We start from the raw sequence: 18,096 nt of genomic DNA, 5'->3' as shown, positions 1-18,096 counted from the left end.
GCTCTGCATAGCAAAGTCAGTGAAGGAGAGGCAGAGGGTTAGAGTCCTCCTCACCCTGAGGAGGGAGGAGCAGCAGATGCAGCCTGTGATGGGCTGACCGCAAGCCCATTTCCTGTCCCACCCCCACCCTGCTTTTACTGCTTGAGGGGGTGGAGGTAAAGTGGAAGTGAAGATGAAAACTGGAAAGGTGAGGGGTAGGGGAAGATGTGGCATTAAATTTTTGGCTTGTTTTCTGATTTGATTGTCAACTAAACTCATTTTACCAACTCAAAACTGTTTTGCCCATGATGGTAAGTGGTGAGTGATCTCTCCCTGCCTTCATTTCAAACCCACAGGCCTTTTGCTGTGTTTTCTCTTCGCTGTCCAGCTAAGGAGTGGAGTGATAGAGTGGCTTTGGTGGGCTCACTGTCCAGCCAGGGTCAACACATCACAACTACAAAAGAAGCTTCCAGAAATCAGAGAGGTGTTCCTTTAAGTAGGAACAGCTTCCTGCTGTTGAAAACAGGGCAGAGCTAAGTGCTTAGATACCCTGTTTGCTTTTTAAATATCTCTAAAGTGGTCACTAGCAGGGTGGCACATAAAAATAAGAAATTCAAACTTGGACATAATTCTGAATTTTCCATATTCCTGAGGCTGGCGTGCCAGAATTCTACCAGCAAGCTTAACACAAAGTTGTGGCCTGCTCCTTCTGGCTGCTTCTTACTCTGTGATGAACTGTCTGCTGAAGTGTCAGAAGGGTTTTCTAAATCTCAATCCTTTAAACTGGCTGTGAAGATAGAGCAATCAAGCCATTCTTAACTTTCTGCTCTATTGATCTGCTTGGAAACTTTAGCTAGAAGTAAGGAGAACTATTTTTGCTTCTAAAGTATGGCCAAACAACATGATGAGAGATGAGAGTACATGCTTTAAATGGGCTGCTCTCTCTACTTCACTCAGAAGTAGATTTCCCTTTTTCCAAACTCACGACTCACAGGTGTTTATTAAGAGCCCTTCTTTTGGCGCTGGTCAACGTGAGAGCATCATCTGCTCCTTCCACATCATCTGTGCATAAATGGCTGCAACATTTGCCGTTAGAGCACTAGTATGGACCACGAAACATTTAAAGGGAGAAGTGAGGACTCCAGTGCATGGGGTTGTGCACTCTAGCGCAATTTTTGTTTTTTCCCAAATCTAGGTTTGTGTTTAGTGCCCTGTCCTGGAAGCTTAATGCTGCTGTCTATAATTCTGAGATTCAGCATGGGGTTTTGACTCTGAGTTCAGGAGCAGATTTCTTCTAAGATTAATATGAGTTTTCAGTCTTTCACTACTCTTTCAAAAACTGTTCTGGAGGAAACAGAAGGATCCTGTCTACTGAATCTCATGAAATGGGCCAGAAGTCACAGGAAACAGAGGCAGATCCTGTCCCACTTGCTCAGTCAGAAGAAGCCCTCCACAGCAGCAGATTTGGACTGAATGGTAATAAGTTCTACACCAATTTTTCCAGAATTACATCAGTTACCATCATTCACTTTATTTCCAATGGGTCGTTCATGATATTGGCAACAAATTATGAATTGACTTTTACCTACTGTCTTAGCCCTACAATTTAGAAGGCCACTTCTCGTATATTCTTAGCTCTTACTCAGTGAAAGTTCTATCAACAGATCACAGGATGAACAGAATGGAATTTATGGATTTACAGTTTTAGGACTGATCTGTTTAAACCTGAGTTGCCTTTTCACTTTATCTTGTATCAGGCTGTGATTCTCTAGAGAATCCTTGCCCTGTCATACCATAGCACAGCGTCTCTCAGGGTGGTTACTCAGGAGGGCCATGCAAGTTCAATAACCTACAGCACATCCCTTTGCAAACTGCAGCAAACAGAAGCTACACACAAACTTCTTAAGGGTACCAGATGTTCAACCTTAGCTAGAAAACAGGACACCAAGAAAAGGCTTTGAACAGAAAATGGGAGTCACCTTGGGGTGAGTCTTCCCCAAGGTTTTCTTGTGCTGTGTTAGAATTAGAAACCTAAGCACATTTTGTCTCCTGAAGGCTTATGAGGTATTGCAGTCTGAGACAGTTTTGTAATTTTTCTGTGAAACATCCAGATTTGAGCCTCTTAGGCAAAAAACTGTCTTCCAGCTCAGTGTTGGAGTGAGTTACAGCATCAAGGCAAACAAGGTGGAAAATGCAGTCCAGTGGAAATACAGTTTCCCATTGTGAAGATGTCTTGGAAAACATTTAATGTAGTCCATTAAGCTGACGCAGTGGTCAGTGTTAATAATATCTTTAATACATTCAGTAAACACAAACAAACACTTAACAATGTTAACATGTTGACATAAAAACGACAAATGCAAATGCAATCTCTAAGTTTTAATTATTTTTCTTGCCTGGCTTTTCTGAAGCCTTTGCTTCCCTGTTGTATTTATTTCTTTTATCTTTCATTTTCTTCATGTCTTATATTCCCTAACAGTCATTACAACTGAATCTACATATAATAAATATAAATTATAACACATTAAACTTAGTCACAACCTTTAAAATTTCTCAAGCTCAAGTTTTTAAGATTTGGTATTGGATGATCGGCCAAAGTTTCCAAAAACTGTTAAAAACACTGGAATAAAAACAAGACCGTGAAGAGCCCCAAACAAAATAACAAGGAACATGATCTTGAAGAATGTCCTAAAGATGTAGGTGTTTGATGCAGCCAGGACAACTACGCCTAATATTGTAGAAACTGCACCCTGTAGAACTGGGTAACCTAGCAGGGACAGAGCTTCAATTGACCTTTTATTGGCTGATGACTCTCCACTCGTAACAAAGGCATAGGAAATATGAGCAGAAAAATCTACTGAAAACCCAATGCAAATGACCAGGTTGATCATGGATATGGAATCGAGGTTGACCTTCCAGAATGTCATGAAACCAGCAACGCCAACTATAACAGAGGCTATAGCAAAAGTCACCCACAAGCAGCACAACGGGTTGGGAATGAGCAAAAGGGAGACAATGAGCATGGCCCCGGCAGCAATGACAACGTTCTGAACAGTGTTCTGCACTATCACCAGGTACTGGTCATAGTAGATGAAGGCTGGGTGATACACCTTCAGTGGAATGCTGCACTGCTTGGCTGCCTCCCTTAACTGACTGAGGAGATTCTTCTCGTCCACGGCTGATGTCACATTCACTGTCTGGATGAAGAAACGTGAAGCCTCTATTTCATCCTGAGTCTTGTTTATGTCCCACTCAAAACTGGGAATAATTCTGAACAGTACATTTAAGTTATTTAAGAAGTCAGTCTTACTGTCTATATTTACCAAACCCCTTTTGGCAAGTCCTGTGTATACTCTCAGCCATGACTCCGAGTAGTTCTTATCTACATAGGAAATGTTCTCTAAATTCTGTGTGCAGCTCTCAATGGCAAGACGCACCGACTCATTCCAGTAATCTACACTCTCAGCAATGACAACCATCACCCTGGGTCCATATGTGGAGAAGTATTTGTCTTCATCATCATAGTATGGAATAATGTAGGAGGCATCATTTGCCAGATTTCGGAGATCGATGCCTTCCCTGATCTGAGTACACCCATAAATGCTGCCACCCAAATATGCTCCATACAGCAACACCATGAGCACCTTGATCCATTTATTTGTAATAAAAGGGCCGTAATACTTTTTAAGGAATGTGCTCATGGGATGCTCACCTTCTGGCTGAGATGGCTGCCCAGAACAGCTGCCAATACAGCAAGCATTGTACAAGCAGGAGTTCTCAGCCTGATCTTTACCTACATCCACACGCATACAAGTCAGCCAGTGCCGGTTCCCTTGCTCCCTTTTGTAATTTAATACCAGAACTGCCCCAAAGAAGGTCAGGGTATATACATAGCAGAAGACAAAAGCTGTGCCCGTATAGAGGCAAAAAGACCTCACGGATGGAAAAGCAGTCCAGGTGCCAATGAAGAAGGCCAAAACATCCGTCAGAGTGGTGATGGTCACGGAAAGCGCTGCCTCTGCGTAAGTCTCAGCCAGAAGAGATTTAACGTTGGACTTCTCTTTTTTCCTTAAACTTTGTTCCCAGGAAGCAATCATGATGAACATGTCATCAACGCCAACCCCTGCAAGAGGAGAGACTGTTAATGCTGCACTGCCAATGGCAGCTTCCACCAACACCCAACAAAACTACAACATTAGTCACATTTCGTTCTGCCTAAAATCTGAAAAAAAAGGTTGGGCTACTAACACTGCTCCAGTGCTGATGCAAGTTACAAGAGGATCTGGAAAACAGATCCTTTGTGTGTGGCTGAATGTATTACCTTTTAGCATCTCCAGGTGACCTGATGGGCTGTTGATCCCTCAGGGACCCTGCTGAAGGACTGAGCACACCTACTGCATCTCTGACAAGTGTCTTGTAGCTGATGTCCACGTGTCCCCTGATGCAGATGACACAGATTTCAAAGCATCACGTATTCTGATGCTCAACTGTTCTTACTGGAAGCATCCCCCATTAATCCCCCATTATCTCTGGAATCTCTTCCCCCCCCACTGCAGCAACTTAGACCAATAATTTCTTGTTCTGCCTTCAGAAGTCAGGAAGAGCAGTTGCTATCACATGGGAGAAGAGTGATTCCAGTTTTCTGGTGGCTTGCTTTTTTTGTGCTCTTTCCCTCCACTTCTCTCCAGTTTATCTTCCAGCATTTAGTCACGATTTATCATTCATTTTTGTTCACATTTATACCAATGTGCTCACAAATATTACCTGACAGGTCCCTGGGAAAGCCTGCCAGGAAGACTGGATCCTGGCTTTGGGATTTTGCTAAGATGCCAGAGTGAGTGAGCTGAAGTTCAAAAACGAAGAGCAATGGGCTTCTCTCACCTCTGCTAACTTTCAAGATTATTATCTCACACTTTTCAGTATTTTGCCATGCCGTCAAGGGCTCTTCTATTCACTTAAAATTAATCACACAAAAGGGAAAGCAAGGTTGCACCAATAGCAGAGTGAGATTTAGCCAAGCACAGAAGAAGAGATGAAATCATTACCTGCTACCTGAACAGGCAATTGCCAGTGAACATGCAAAGAATCATTAAGCAGCACATCAAAAGTTATTACTGGATGGCAGCGAGCCAGGCTGCTTTGGAAAGCAAGCAGCCTTCAAATCAAAGCCTCTGATGTACTGAGAATTAGTTTGCTTTAACGCAAGGAAGACAAAAGTCTGTGTGTTATTTCTGAAGATCTGAAGAGACTGGCTTAAGCCCTTTCCCAGGTATACAAAAGGACCTTTTTGATAGTAAGAGTCACTGCAATTGATGAGCAAACAAAAGTAAATAAAAATGCATCAGAATTATGCAGGAAACAAAGAAGCAATGCCTGCCCAAAGAAGCATTCGCATCGGATATCTTAGGATGATGCACAGCCTCTGTCAACCTGGGAGCTCCATGTGTTTTCCTCAGCATGAGACCAAGCCAAAGAAAACATCAGAAGAATGTATGATATGGGAGACCAGTAAGGATTTTAAAAGCAGTAATTCATTTACAGCAACATTATGTAATTGGAAACATGATCTAATTGCAGCAACACTATCAGTATTTGGAAAGTTCAGCACTGGCTGTTAAGCACTCTGTGAAGCAAGGATGCAATACCAACTTCCTCGGGATTTTGGGGGGAGCTGCTTGCACAAATGGTGCATCACTTCAGTTGTGCAGCCGACTGAGACTGATTCGTACACAGATGTTATACTGCAGAGGATTAATCATCCTGGCTACATTTCCAGGGACACTAGAACAATGCCAGAAGTGCTAACCTTACCACTCTCCCATTTACAATCTTCCTGCTGTAGCAGTGGATCTAGATGAGGCCTTGTCTTCTGGGGAAAGCTGCCCTCGCACCAGAACCCATCTCCAGTCCCACTGAGCTGAGCTGAGGGGCTTGCCTACCTGTAGCTGCTCTGAGGGGGCCGCACCTCTGGGTATCTCCTACACTCACTTCAGGAGAAAATGTTGTATTATCTGACATTCACATCATAAAAGACTGACACCATTAGGTTGTTTTAACTTCACTCTGGTCTTCACTACTCACTTTTTCTACTTACCCAGAATCAGGAATGGTGCATTTGCTACAGTGACCACAAACGGCACTCCACAGAAGAGCATCAATCCAAAGCTGCTTAATACTGCTAAGCAAGAAGAAAGCACTCCACAGCTTGCAAGCCAGATATTATTTCTTATACAGCTCAGTCTGAAAATATTTCAAGGAATATCTTAGTTATGTGTCAAATATTTCACCAAGGTGTTTGGCATGAAAAGTACACAGATACCAGTGATACTCTCTCTCAGAAGAACTCCTGATGAAAGCAGCAAGGAGAGTTCCCAGGTGTCAGCATTACACAAAATTAACTTCTCTAGGAGGTGTTATTAATACCACTGCCCAACTATATTCAGAAGAATAAGGATGTGTACTGCTCTTTGCATCAATAACAACAGATGGCTAAATAAGGATACATAAGCTCTACTAGTGAGGCGAGACTTTGGGTGATCCAAAAGAATTGTGAATTTCTAGAAGGTCTTTGATTTTACATGAGTTCTTCCTGTAGCGTATCAATGGAAGCACTTTTCAGGCAGTATGTGCCATGTAGAGAAACTTTCTCAGCAGGCAGGTTGGCTACCAGCCTTTTGCCGAGATGCCCCAGATGGCTGGCTTAAGCATTCCACAATAAATGCTCAAATAGGTATGATGCTTGATGAAAGCACTAAACTGGTCCACTCACCCTGCAAGCCCAATTTTTTTGGAAGTACAGGACACAGACACTGCTGTACAGCTATTGATTGTGCAAGGGTTCACCTTCCATCAGCACAAAGAAAGGGCAGGTTAAGTTCTCTGTGGACAGCAGGTAAAGGCTCTGACTCTACGAGCAAGCAAAACAACTAAGGCTGTACCCAGACTTGCAGGAATCTATGGAGTTACTGCTCATCCACCTGAACACTTGTTTTCATCTACCATCTAAGCAGCTGGGAGATAAGCATATGTAGACAATAAAAGGCAAAGAAAAACATTTTGCCTATAAAATATCATAGAAATTCTGCAGCTTCAAGAATGCCTTCACTTGACAAGAGCAGAAATCAACTGAGGGAGCTAAAGAACAGCAGAGATCACTGCTCATTGAGCCATAGCCTAGAGACATTTTACCTTAGGCAAGAGATGACTGCAAAACTTATTGTTAAGAAATATGTCACGGAGAAGAGTGGAATCACACTCTTGGCATTTCCTTCAAACTCCTGTTGTCTGGACAGTGAGGTAAAGTAAGTCACCTGCCGTTAAAACAAGAAACGTTGAAGCACTTTCCCTCTTCTTTGCCTTTCTGCACAAGCACAAGCAAGGCCCAACACCCAAACTGGCAGAGGAGCATTGGCCTAGCCCTCGCAGTCTGCCTGCCTTCTCCCTTTCCCTTTCCCTTTCCCTTTCCCTTTCCCTTTCCCTTTCCCTTTCCCTTTCCCTTTCCCTTTCCCTTTCCGGGACGGGGCCACCCGGACATTTCGGGCTCGGCGGCTCCGCACGGCCGCACCCGGCCCCTGCGTTACCTGAATGGAGCCGAGGCGCAACTCCGCCACTTTGGACGAGATGCTCTGCAGGAAGCTCTCCAGCCACTGCAGGCTGTCCTGCGCCTCGGGGCCGTCCTCCCGCAGGTAGTACAGCAGCTTCAGGGCCCGCGCCCTGAGCAGCCGCCCGCCGTCCGTCTCCACGCCGCCCAGCGCGGCCCCCAGGAACTCGCTGCCGTTGACGGGGAAGCGGAGGCTGCCCGGGGCGGGCGGTCCCGCATCGCCCCGCCGCGACAGCAGCGGGTTGGGGCTGGCACAGCCGCCGGCGGTGCGGGCGCAGAGCCGCTCGTACTCGGCGTCGTGCACGGCCGCGTTCAGCCGCAGCACGTCTGCCCACGCCGCCGGCTCCAGGACCGAGGTCCCGTTCGTCGCCACGGCGATGAGGGCGGCGTAGGCGCCCTCGGTGGGCAGCCGCGGGGCGGAGAAGCGCTCCGAGTCGTTGGTAGGGAAGTGCCGCCGCACGAAGTCGCGCTCGGCCTTGGCGGGCCCCCACGTCGGCGTGAACTGCTCCTCGATGTCGTTCGCCTGCCGCTGCGGTAAGAAGACAAAGCCGGCGCCCAGCCCGCCGGACAGCAGCAGCGGCACCAGCACGAAGGGCCAGGGGCAGGCGGCCACGCCGCTCGCCAGCCCTTCGAAGAGCCGGCGCAGCGGCCGCTCCACGCAGTTGGTGTTGCGGCAGGAGCAGCGCTCCGCGGGGTCCCGCGGCCCCGCCATGGGCGAGGCGGGCACGGGCTGCGGCCGCAGCGCCTCACCGCGGGCCCGTCCCGCGCTGGGGCCCGACGGTGCGGTCTGTGGCGGCGCCGGAGGAGAGGATAGGGAGAGGAGAGGAGAGAAAGAGGGAGAGGAGTTCAGAGCAGTCCTGCGCCCGGCGGAACCTCGGACCGCATTTTTCAACGGGCGGAACCGCCCCCGCCGTGACTCAGCGGGGCTTCCGCCGCCTCCCTGAGGCTGACAGTAAGGGCCGGGCGGGCAGACCAGGCTCCCCTCAGTGCGCCCCGCCTCGGGTTCGTGTCCCCCTGCCCTCTGTTTCCCCCTTGGCTCTGGGTCCCTGGGGTCCGGCCCGTTTGCAGCGCCCGCCGTGCTGAGCCGCTGCCCGGAGCCCGGCTTTGGCACCGTGATGACCCTGCCGCTTCCCGGCACAGCCCTGCGCCTCCTTTCTTTTCTCTTCTTTCCTTCTTTCCTTCCTTCCCTCCTTCCTTCCTTCCTTCCATCCATCGTACCTCAAGGACTAACACTCGAGTTTCCATGCCAAGTGTATAACAAAACTTCGTGATTTTTTGCGGACCCTCTAACTTTTGTTGTTTCTTTCAACCACGAGCATTTATGAATCTTGAAATCTTGGCTGCTCCCTTCACCTTAAGGGTGTGACATCCCTTTTTTAGCATCACTGACAGGATGCCATACCCATGAATTCCAGACAGGTAGTGATGGGAAGAATATAAGGTGTGCCCAGCTCCCTCAGGCACAGTATGTGCAAATTCGAATAGTCCTGAGGAAGGATTTAAGTGGATAAATGTGGTGATAAGTCAACAAAAGATATGGAAGGGAGAAAGTAAAGGAGTTTTATCTGCTATTTTTTGCCCAAAAGGAGAGGTATGCCAACAAACAGGCGGGGGGAGAAATTATTTTATCTCAACAGAGTTTGGTGAACGGACTGCAGAATCAGTTAAATGAGAGAGGAAATCGGCTTTGGTAGCAAGTGTTGCTTGCTGCCGAGTGCGATAGTGAAAGGGAGACCAGGCTGCAGGCTGCTCGCTGCCGAGCGCCGTCAGGACGAGGAAGAGAGGCTGCGGCGGACGCGCTGCTTGGAGCGCTGCAAGAGGCTGCAGGTACAGGGGCTGCTCGCAGCTCAGCGCGGTCGGGAAAGGGACAGTGAGCTGCAGGCGGGGCAATGCTTATGGAGCGCGATCGGGAAGAAACAAAAGAAGAGATATGGAGAAGTGGATGTCAGCTTCTCACTCTGCAATTAAAATTCATATTGAAAACATTCTGGGTTTTGATATTCTATGCCTTTAACTGCTGCTGTGCTAAATTTTGCAAAACTGGTAAGGCAAATTCAGAGATCATCCCACTTACGGGGGGCAACTCTAATCGCAGGAGTCATCCACCAAAAAGGTGGAGGAAGCAGCAAAAGTAGTATGGCAAGCACTTAATGAATCAAAAGTTAAGATTCTGCCTGAGGAATGTCAAGACCAAACTGTCCCTGACAGACCAAAGAGATCTCTATTCAACATATCTGCATTTAGAGAGACAGAACAGAGATATCCTGTGTGGAAAATAGGACTTTTGTCACTAGCTCGAGATGTTCAACAACTTGAACCTCCTAATGATACTGGAAATGTTGCCATGCATCTGCACTGAACATCAAAGGACTGCTTATCCTTCTTGCAATATTTGCCAGCATGAGCTAAATTTGGTTCACATATAACAAGCTCGACCCACAAGGTTGAAGCCCTCTGTGAGAGCCAATTCAGTTTTGTTATGCCTCACCAATGGTTCTCAGGGGCACACAGGGGAGGGGTGCATGTGTGCCATGTCCAGGAGGCAGCTAGGAGAAGATGGAGGAAAGCCTTGTCTTTGGGGAGACTGCCTGGCAACCATGTCATGTCTCACATGGGACAGGCAGTCAGCAGGGGAACATGGAAGATAGTGTACCCGAGAGACACTGTCCAGTCAGATGGAAAAAGGTCTCTACCAACGGACTGCAGTGGGACATTGGACTGGGCCAGTGGTCTCCTGTCACCAGGTGGTCTTTGGGAGGAGCCAGGGCCATAAAAATAACTGCATCAGAAGCTTTGGGAGCTCTTTGGGGGCTGTTGTGTCCTTTGGCTTTTGATTCTCTTTGGGGGCTTTTTGAACTTGCTTTTGGAGTCCTGCCCTTTGGCTCTCTTGCCCTCGCTGGCTCTTGCTCGCTGTCCCGCCTGCTTCGTCTCTGTGTCCCTGCCTAAGCACCCTGCATCCAGCTCTGCCCGCCTCCGAGCCTGCCCGCCACCGTGATCCTCTTCATCGCGACCCTGCCCAGCCCTCTGGACATCCTGCCTGAGCGTCCCGCTCCTCGTGTCCGGTCGCCCATGGCCGCGGGGGCTGTCCCCAGGCAGGCAGCGTGCACAGCCCCCGCCGCGTGGGTGTCCACGGCGCTCCCCGACCTCCGGAGGTAATGCCCTCTTTTTCCCTGAGTCTCCTCTTTCTCCCTCTCCCTCTCTCTCCCTCTCCCATTTTTCTTTCTCCTGCTCTGTCTTCTCTAGCCCTCTTTAAGTAGGGTAACTCCTTTTTATTTTTCTCTTTCATTACCACCAAACAGTTCTCAGATACAGTGTTTGCCTCGTTTGGCTTAATTTCGTTCCTGACCATCTATTTTTAAAAGGACTCCTCACAGTTTCCCACATTGGAACACAGCACAGTCACTTCTTTATTTGTGCTAACCAATATGGCCACTCTAGTATATTCTGCACCAAACATGCTTCTCAGTTGTGGGTGCAATTTACTGTGGCAGAAATTATAAAGGAGATGAAAGCAATTTGCCCACTGAAATTCAAAAGGTAACTTGACATAATGCAAGTAGATTTAAAAGGGAATTCCACCCTTGGTATTACCTACTTAATTTCATTTATAACCCAACCAGCAGTAAAGGCACACTCTTTGTTTTGACAATGCACAATGCTGTGTGGTATATACTATATGCCCAATCATTGTGTCAGAATAAAATTACAACACAGCTGCAGCCTACCTCCTGGATAACAGAGTATGGGAGGGAATACTCTGAGGGAATGGATGCGCCTGTATGAGAACCTATTGTGACTTTGTACTTGTAGACAACCTTATGATAGATTCAAGTAATCACCATTATATTTGTGTGTGTAACTTTGTTGAAATTATAAGATGTGATTTTAGTGTTCAGCTCTTGTTGTATCTTATCTGTTGTTATGATTTAATTATGCACTTATCGTTATGATTCAATTATATATAAGATCTAGAGCCTACCCCTATTGGAATCAATCTCACCTTGATGGGAAAGCTCCTATTGAAGCAAGCACAAGAGAAAAGGCAAAGGACTTTGATTACTGTTCATCATCATGTGGAAGAAATCCACTGAGTGATGGTGCAAGTAAAGAAAGATGGGGACCTCCATTGTTGGGACATTTCATTTGGATGGTCAAACAAGCTGATAGATACTTGACATGCCTAAGAAGAGAGCTGACAGGGATAGATGGTGCTCCACATTTAAGCAGGTTGTATTTGCCTCTTTTCAAGATCTGTGGGGACCCAGCTCTACAATCAATTTATTTCTAATATCCCTAGTGGCCTTATCTCTAGGTGGTGTCAGAATATGCCTGACACTGCCCACTTGAAGTCTACATAAACCAGTCAAGAGCAGCTGTAAGAAAACCCTGAAAAGCAAAAGAATAAGCAGATTGTTCACTGTTCAGGTGGCTGATTTGCATCCCTGTTGCACAGCAGTGAAAGTCAGATCATTTCTCAGGAGAGCAGTGTGGGAACCCAGAACATCCCTCTGGCTGCCCTGGCTGTCTCGAGACCCTGGCAGGGGGCTCGGAGACCTTGGCACGAAGTCAAAAACATCTGTGGCTTCGATTTTAGCCCGTGAAAAAAACTGCCAACTTTGTATGAAGAATTACAAGGTACAAGGGTTTGAGTAGTGTGGTAGTTGAATTAACACAGGGTGAAAAAGTAGAATTTTAGGGGTTTAAAATAAGGGGTTCGAGGGGACAAGATGGAGGGATTTGGGCATGTTCTGACCTTCTTCTCCTTCTTGCCTTCCATGTCTTGCTGTGATGGTGACACTTTTCTATTGGTTTAAGGTAGAGACACACTGTCCAACATAAATTATAGATATTGGCACATTATTGCAAATATAGTACACGTAGTTTTTAGTATAAAATGGCAACACTACCCGAAGGGGGTTGGAGTCTGTCACAGACTGACCTGCTAGACAGACCGCAGCTCCTTGAGAAAGCATGTTATATAGATAAGAGAAAATAAACAACCTTGAGAAGCTGACCCTATGCATTCCGACTTCTTCTTTGGCTGTACGGGCTGGGAGAAAAAGACTTTTTACGATCTCGGGGTCATCTTAACCTCCAGACCCCCGAGAAGCAGGAGACTCAGGCTCAACCCCACTCTGAAACTGCAGTGTCAGAACATTCTCTCTTCTACAGCAGGGTCCACTGTCTATCTCTGGGGCATTTTTACCCTGCCAGAAGCAAGAAGCAAGAATAATAATTCAGCCCAGGTGTCTTTCAGAAACAGCCCAGGCAGGCTTGCAAATGCACACATGACTTTGGTTGTGGCCTAATTCTCACAAGGGCTGAGCCAGCTCCTAGCCAAATAGACACCAGGTTAGGGAGAGCAAATGCAGTTTCTTGCATGTGTGACCTTCTGCACAGCATTTGAAATTAAAGATCAACATGTGCCTGGTTGTTGAAACTCCCTGCTTCACAGCCTTTTTCTTGTCTGAAAACTCTTCTTCAGTTTGCCCCTTCAGCCTCCATTTCCCTCTACTTGGAGCAGGGCTCATCTCCTGCTCTGCCCCTGGCTGCCTGTTGTCTCTGCTCACAAACTCTGTCATAATATTTATTTATTTTGAAAGGTAAAGCTGTCCCCAGTAATGCTAACAAACATTTTCTGCTTGGTCTCTGTATTTTTGTGTCTTTCAAACATTTACTGAGCCTGGAAGTGATTCCAACAGTTTTGTAGAAGCATGGAATACCTTGTGTTGGAAGGATCCTTTGGCACTCATGTCACATATGCCCTGCTCAGAGCAGGGCTGCTGTGGGTGCTAGGCCAGGTCACTCAGGGATTTTCCCACATGAGTTTAGAGTTCCCTCCAAGGGTACATATTCCAGAGCCTCTGGGCAACCTGCCTCCGTATTTGACTACTTCATCATGACTTTTCCCCTCATAAATGTCAAGGTTTCGGTAGAGGGCCTACAGGGTGGCCTCTGTGAGGAGAGACCAGGACTGCCCTCAGCTGGTCACAGTCACTGCAAACAGACCCAGCTACGGCATGGCTGGGCCCATCCTCAGGGAGCCTGTGGCACCTCTGGAAAAGTGTCTTCAAGTGACAGTGGCAAACACCAAGCAGAAGGAGATACAAGGCCGGGGGGGGAGGAAAAGAAGGAAAGAAATCTGCAATGGAGCAGGAGGAGGGAAGAGAGAAGAGCATACCTGGGCTGGGGCTGTATCCGAGGTTTTGCTGGAGCAGGAGCTGAGAGGTGCAGCCTGGAGAAGCTGCTGCCAGTGAAGGAACCAGCCCCGTGTGCTGGTCCCAGTCTACTGTGCTGGCCACTGCCTCAGCAAAGGAGCTGAGCATGGCCTGTGGTGAGGGCATTGAGGAGCAAAACGTCTGATGGAGGAGGAAAAAGTATGAAGGAAAGCAGGATTTTTCCTCAGGGTTGTTTGGGGTTTTTTTTCAGTCTCCCTTGATAACAGAATCTATAATTAATAGATTGTTAATTGGCAAATAAATTAGATTCATGGAAATTCCCTGAAGGAGGAAACAGTTTTTGCCTGTGACAATATCCAACTGAAATTTCTCTGATACAATTTGTGACAGCTGGTCCTTGTTCTTTCCAAGATAGCTCTGAGAGCAACCTGGCTGTGTCTTCCCTGTACCTTTCCATCACATGTCTGAAGACAGCAAGAGGATGCTCCCTACCCATGGTCATCTCCAGCTAAGATCTAGGTCCTGTGCCCTGGTACATTTGGGTGGTCCAGGACCCAACCATCATGGTACCCCTTCACTGGTCTCACTCCAGTGAGCTGATTTCTCTCTTGTGCTGGGGAGCCCTACCCTGAGCACTGCAATGATGATGAAATCTTGTGCTGAATGGAGGAAGATAGTTATTTTCTTTAACATGCTGGCTACGCTCTCGCTAACGCAGCCCCCAATATGGTTGGCTGTTGCCACCACAATGTCATGTTGTTGACTCATTTTCATGCATTGTTTACTCATGCTTAGTTGTCTGGGTGGTGAACATAGTCTTAAAATAAACCTGTGACGTGTAAATTCTTATGAAATAAGGAGGAAGGGATGTCAACAAACATAGAACTTTTTATTTTCTCAGCTCCATGGGTATTTATTTCCAAGCATACATTAATGAAAATCCCTATCTACTCTGTGTTTCATAGGTAGAAAATATCTTTGTGATTTCTGTCCTTTCAATAAATCCCTTTACCCTAAGGTAATTTCCTCATACTGCAATGATCTTTTGTAATCATGTTATTTGAAATAAAATGCCATGAGATAGCATTTCATGTAAGTTTTCCCAATTTCTTGAAAATCTCATCAGGAATTCTAGCTTGTATGTTCTATTGTTTGGAATATTTAGTTTACACAGGAGAAATGACAATTTTTCCGTGCTTTATTTCAAGTTATGTTAATATTGTTCTTCATCTAATTCTAATATCTTAGCTGTCTGCTTTCATTAAAAAATAGGAAATCAAAATATCATAATTAATTGTAAAGCAAAATAAATTTCCCCGAATCATTCCAGTTGGAAAGCTGTCTAGAGATCTAGTCTACCCTGCCCTTCTGAAGGGTCAGCTAGAGCAGGTTGCTCAAGACATTGTCCAGTCCAGTTTTGAACATCTTCAGTGGTGGATCCTCAACAACTTCTCTGGGTAACATGTTCCAGTACCTGAGAATCCTCACTGTAAAAAGTTCTTGGTTTGATTCTTACTATAGAGGTAGTCTAGAAAAGCTATAAAATCAGCTGTGAACACCAGTGCCGCTCTCCAGAAGCTAAGGACTGAATTTGTATTGCTTGTCTATTTTCACAAAGTCTTTGAGCTCAGTCGAAGACTGTGGTGAAGTGCGACACAACCAAGCACGGTGTATTTTAATATCAAAATGCAGAGCTGTGTTCTTACATCAGGAATGGACATTTGTAGTTCCAAGTTCTCAGTCAGAGCATAGATGGCTTATTTCTGACCCTCTCTTTGGAATGCCAGGACAGAGGGGCATTTCCAAATGCATCCAGTCTGCCCTTGGAAAGTGCTTTGCAAATTGTGTGAGACACATGGATACTGGGGTAAAACTAAGAGACATCAAGAAGTCTTCTATCCCATTTCTTCCACCATGATGCAGCATAATTATGCCAGTGCCATTTCTAAAGGAAATTTGATCAACTTGATCTTTACAGTGCCCTCCACAACACCTGACAGAGAAATTACATCCTATGCTATGCTGTCCTATTTTTTCCATGCATGTGGGAAATGCAGTGCCTCAAAGCCCTGTGTCCAAAGGGAGCAGTTTAATTGTCAAACTGGGGGCTGCCAGAGGGAGACGTGTGCCCTCTGTGCCTTCACCAACCAGAGTGCAAGAAAGGATCACATTTTCTTTGGCCTTCAGGAAAATGCCCACAAGGAATGATGGGGGTGGCTGGGTGATGGTGACAGCAGAATGGGAGGTGAATTCTTGGTTTCCTCTAGGGTGGCTTGTCTGTCTAGAATATAGGATTCCAAAGAAACTCCAGAAGTTATTCTGGCACCAGGACCCAGAACTAACAGGTGTTTATTCATGTTGAGAAGCCACTTTTCCTTTGTTTTGGGAGCACATAGTGACACTGTGAAATTGCCACATGCTGGGTGCTGGCGGGTTGAGTGGCTCCTCTGCTGCATGATGAAATTGCATCCATTTGATTTTTCATTTTTGTTTTTGGGAAGAGTGAAGGTATCTAAGTGTTTTAACTGTCTGGGTGATACTGTGGATAGAAACTGTTTCAATTGAACATTGTCATGATGAACAGAATTTCAGTTTATCAATGTAGGATACCTGAAAGGCAAGGTATGCTGCCAGATTTTATTACTTTAATTCTGGGGAATATTTCTTTCCAAGCTGACTTAAAGAAAAATTCCTGTCTCCACAGTGATTTCTTAATCACGAGGCTTCGCAAGAAGACTGTATAAAACCCTGGAAGGCAATGATATGATGTAACGTGAACATCATTCTACCAAAAACCTAATCAACTTTTGTACTTGTATATCCTTATAAAGGGTCCATAACATTTCACTTTCCTTAATATACATGAATGATTTCCCAACTTACTTCCATGAAAACTGCAATTTTTTTGTCTCTTAGATCAGTTGTTATTACTCAGTTGTGTTATCTTTGTAGTCTGTTTTTTTTTTCATATATGTTTATAGATTTAATCATAAAATGGTCAGTCATTCCAGAACTGTAAGTGCACATTATTTATGGAGAAAAACAGAGTAAAACTACAGTGCCTGTCTTTTACTCCTGCTTTGATCAGGCAATGTGTGCTTGAAATTTTTTGGTGGTAGCTTTTATTTTAAACACTACCTTATAATTTTATCTATTTATATATTAGAGAATACTGATACTGAACATGAATTGAACTCTGATTTATGAGAGTGCAGAAACACAACAAAGATATTGCAGGGGCTAATGTGAGCATTTATTCTGTTATCCGTGGAGGGGATGACCTTTCAAATCCCTTCCAATTTCATTTACATTTGGAAGGAAATGTTATGCTTCCTTGACAACAAAATTTTTTGGCAAAACACACAACTAGTGTAACCACTGCCTTTCTACTCCACAGTGTTTCTGTGCCAACAGGATATTAGAGAAGGTGTCTCCTTGTCAGGTTAATCCAGTCTCTCCTGTAATCTATTTATTATGGGTCTGCATGTCAGGGTAGTATCTTCTGTTGCTGGTGCAAACATGGAAGTCTACTTGTCTGGCTCTATCTGTGACTGTATTTTTTTATCAACATGTAGTTTTATATTTCATTTTGTGAGCCATATTATTTGCAGAGATATCAGTACCTGCTTTACATACAATATAGAAGAATGCTCTAGAGAATTTCAGCTTGAATTCTTGTCAGCTTGGGAGTGTGCTTCTTAGAATGCTGACATGTCAAATGGAGACTTCATATCCTTAGAAAAAAACCTTTTTGATCCCTGAGTATTGACAGCCACATTAAATATTACTTTTCATAAATGAGCCAGAGTGCATCCTGATCCCACCTTGGTGTTCCTCTGGTACCTTCATCTTTCTTCATCCCTTTCTTTTTCCTCACTAGTCAGCTACTGGAATATGGTCCAGAGAAATCACTCCTGTTCAGTTAGCAATGCTCTCAGATTACTAATTGTAAAACAAATGTAATGCTGGCTGCCTTCCTTTCCCTTTACTTTTCTTGGATAGGAATTATCCTCTAACTGAAATAGTCTTTTTCCTTCTTTTCCCAGCCATTCCTCATGTTCATTGAATCCACTTAGAGTGGGAGTACAGTGACCCCCTGCACTGGTCCAGCAGCCAGTTCTCTTCAGTGCTCCATTGCCTTAATTGACCAGATGTCATGGTTTAACTCCAGCCAGCAACCAAGCACCACGCAGCTGCTTGCTCCCTCTGAACTTCAGCTCAGGTTCAGACCAATGTTCCAGTCTGTCCAGTGCAGCAGCACAAAACCAGCAGGAGCACCCTGGCCACCTGCCAGCCCAAGCTGGCAAACATCACCATGGCTGTTATCAAGATGTTCCC

The 18,096-nt window shown here is 45.6% G+C and overlaps 1 protein-coding gene across 1 annotated transcript; it reads right to left on the bottom strand.

The window, feature by feature from the left end:
- Nucleotides 1-2,253: 2,253 nt before the first annotated feature.
- LOC100219425 (patched domain-containing protein 3) lies at nucleotides 2,254-8,471 on the bottom strand. The gene is made up of 4 exons (XM_030264463.4): nucleotides 7,560-8,471; nucleotides 7,168-7,289; nucleotides 6,074-6,219; nucleotides 2,254-4,102 (listed from the first exon to the last, which is right to left on the bottom strand). Exons 1-4 carry the CDS (start codon nucleotides 8,289-8,291, stop codon nucleotides 2,547-2,549), a joined length of 2,556 nt encoding a protein of 851 aa, XP_030120323.4. The 5' UTR covers nucleotides 8,292-8,471; the 3' UTR covers nucleotides 2,254-2,546.
- Between the last annotated feature and the right edge of the window lie 9,625 nt (nucleotides 8,472-18,096).

This window comes from Taeniopygia guttata, chromosome 2, assembly GCF_048771995.1.
Source record: "Taeniopygia guttata chromosome 2, bTaeGut7.mat, whole genome shotgun sequence".
NCBI classification, from domain to species: Eukaryota; Metazoa; Chordata; class Aves; order Passeriformes; family Estrildidae; genus Taeniopygia; species Taeniopygia guttata.
Note: the sequence above shows the minus strand (reverse complement) of the source record. Positions and strands in the feature narration are given on the sequence as shown.

Excerpts from the sequence above, each read along its gene's own strand:
- LOC100219425 (XM_030264463.4), bottom strand. The coding sequence starts at position 8,291 with ATGGCGGGGCCGCGGGACCCCGCGGAGCGCTGCTCCTGCCGCAACACC. Across the intron at positions 6,220-7,167 it reads GCAGTCATCTCTTGCCTAAG|ACTGAGCTGTATAAGAAATA; the intron begins GTAAAATGTCTC and ends AAATATTTTCAG. Across the intron at positions 4,103-6,073 it reads TGCACCATTCCTGATTCTGG|GGGTTGGCGTTGATGACATG; the intron begins GTAAGTAGAAAA and ends CTCCTCTTGCAG.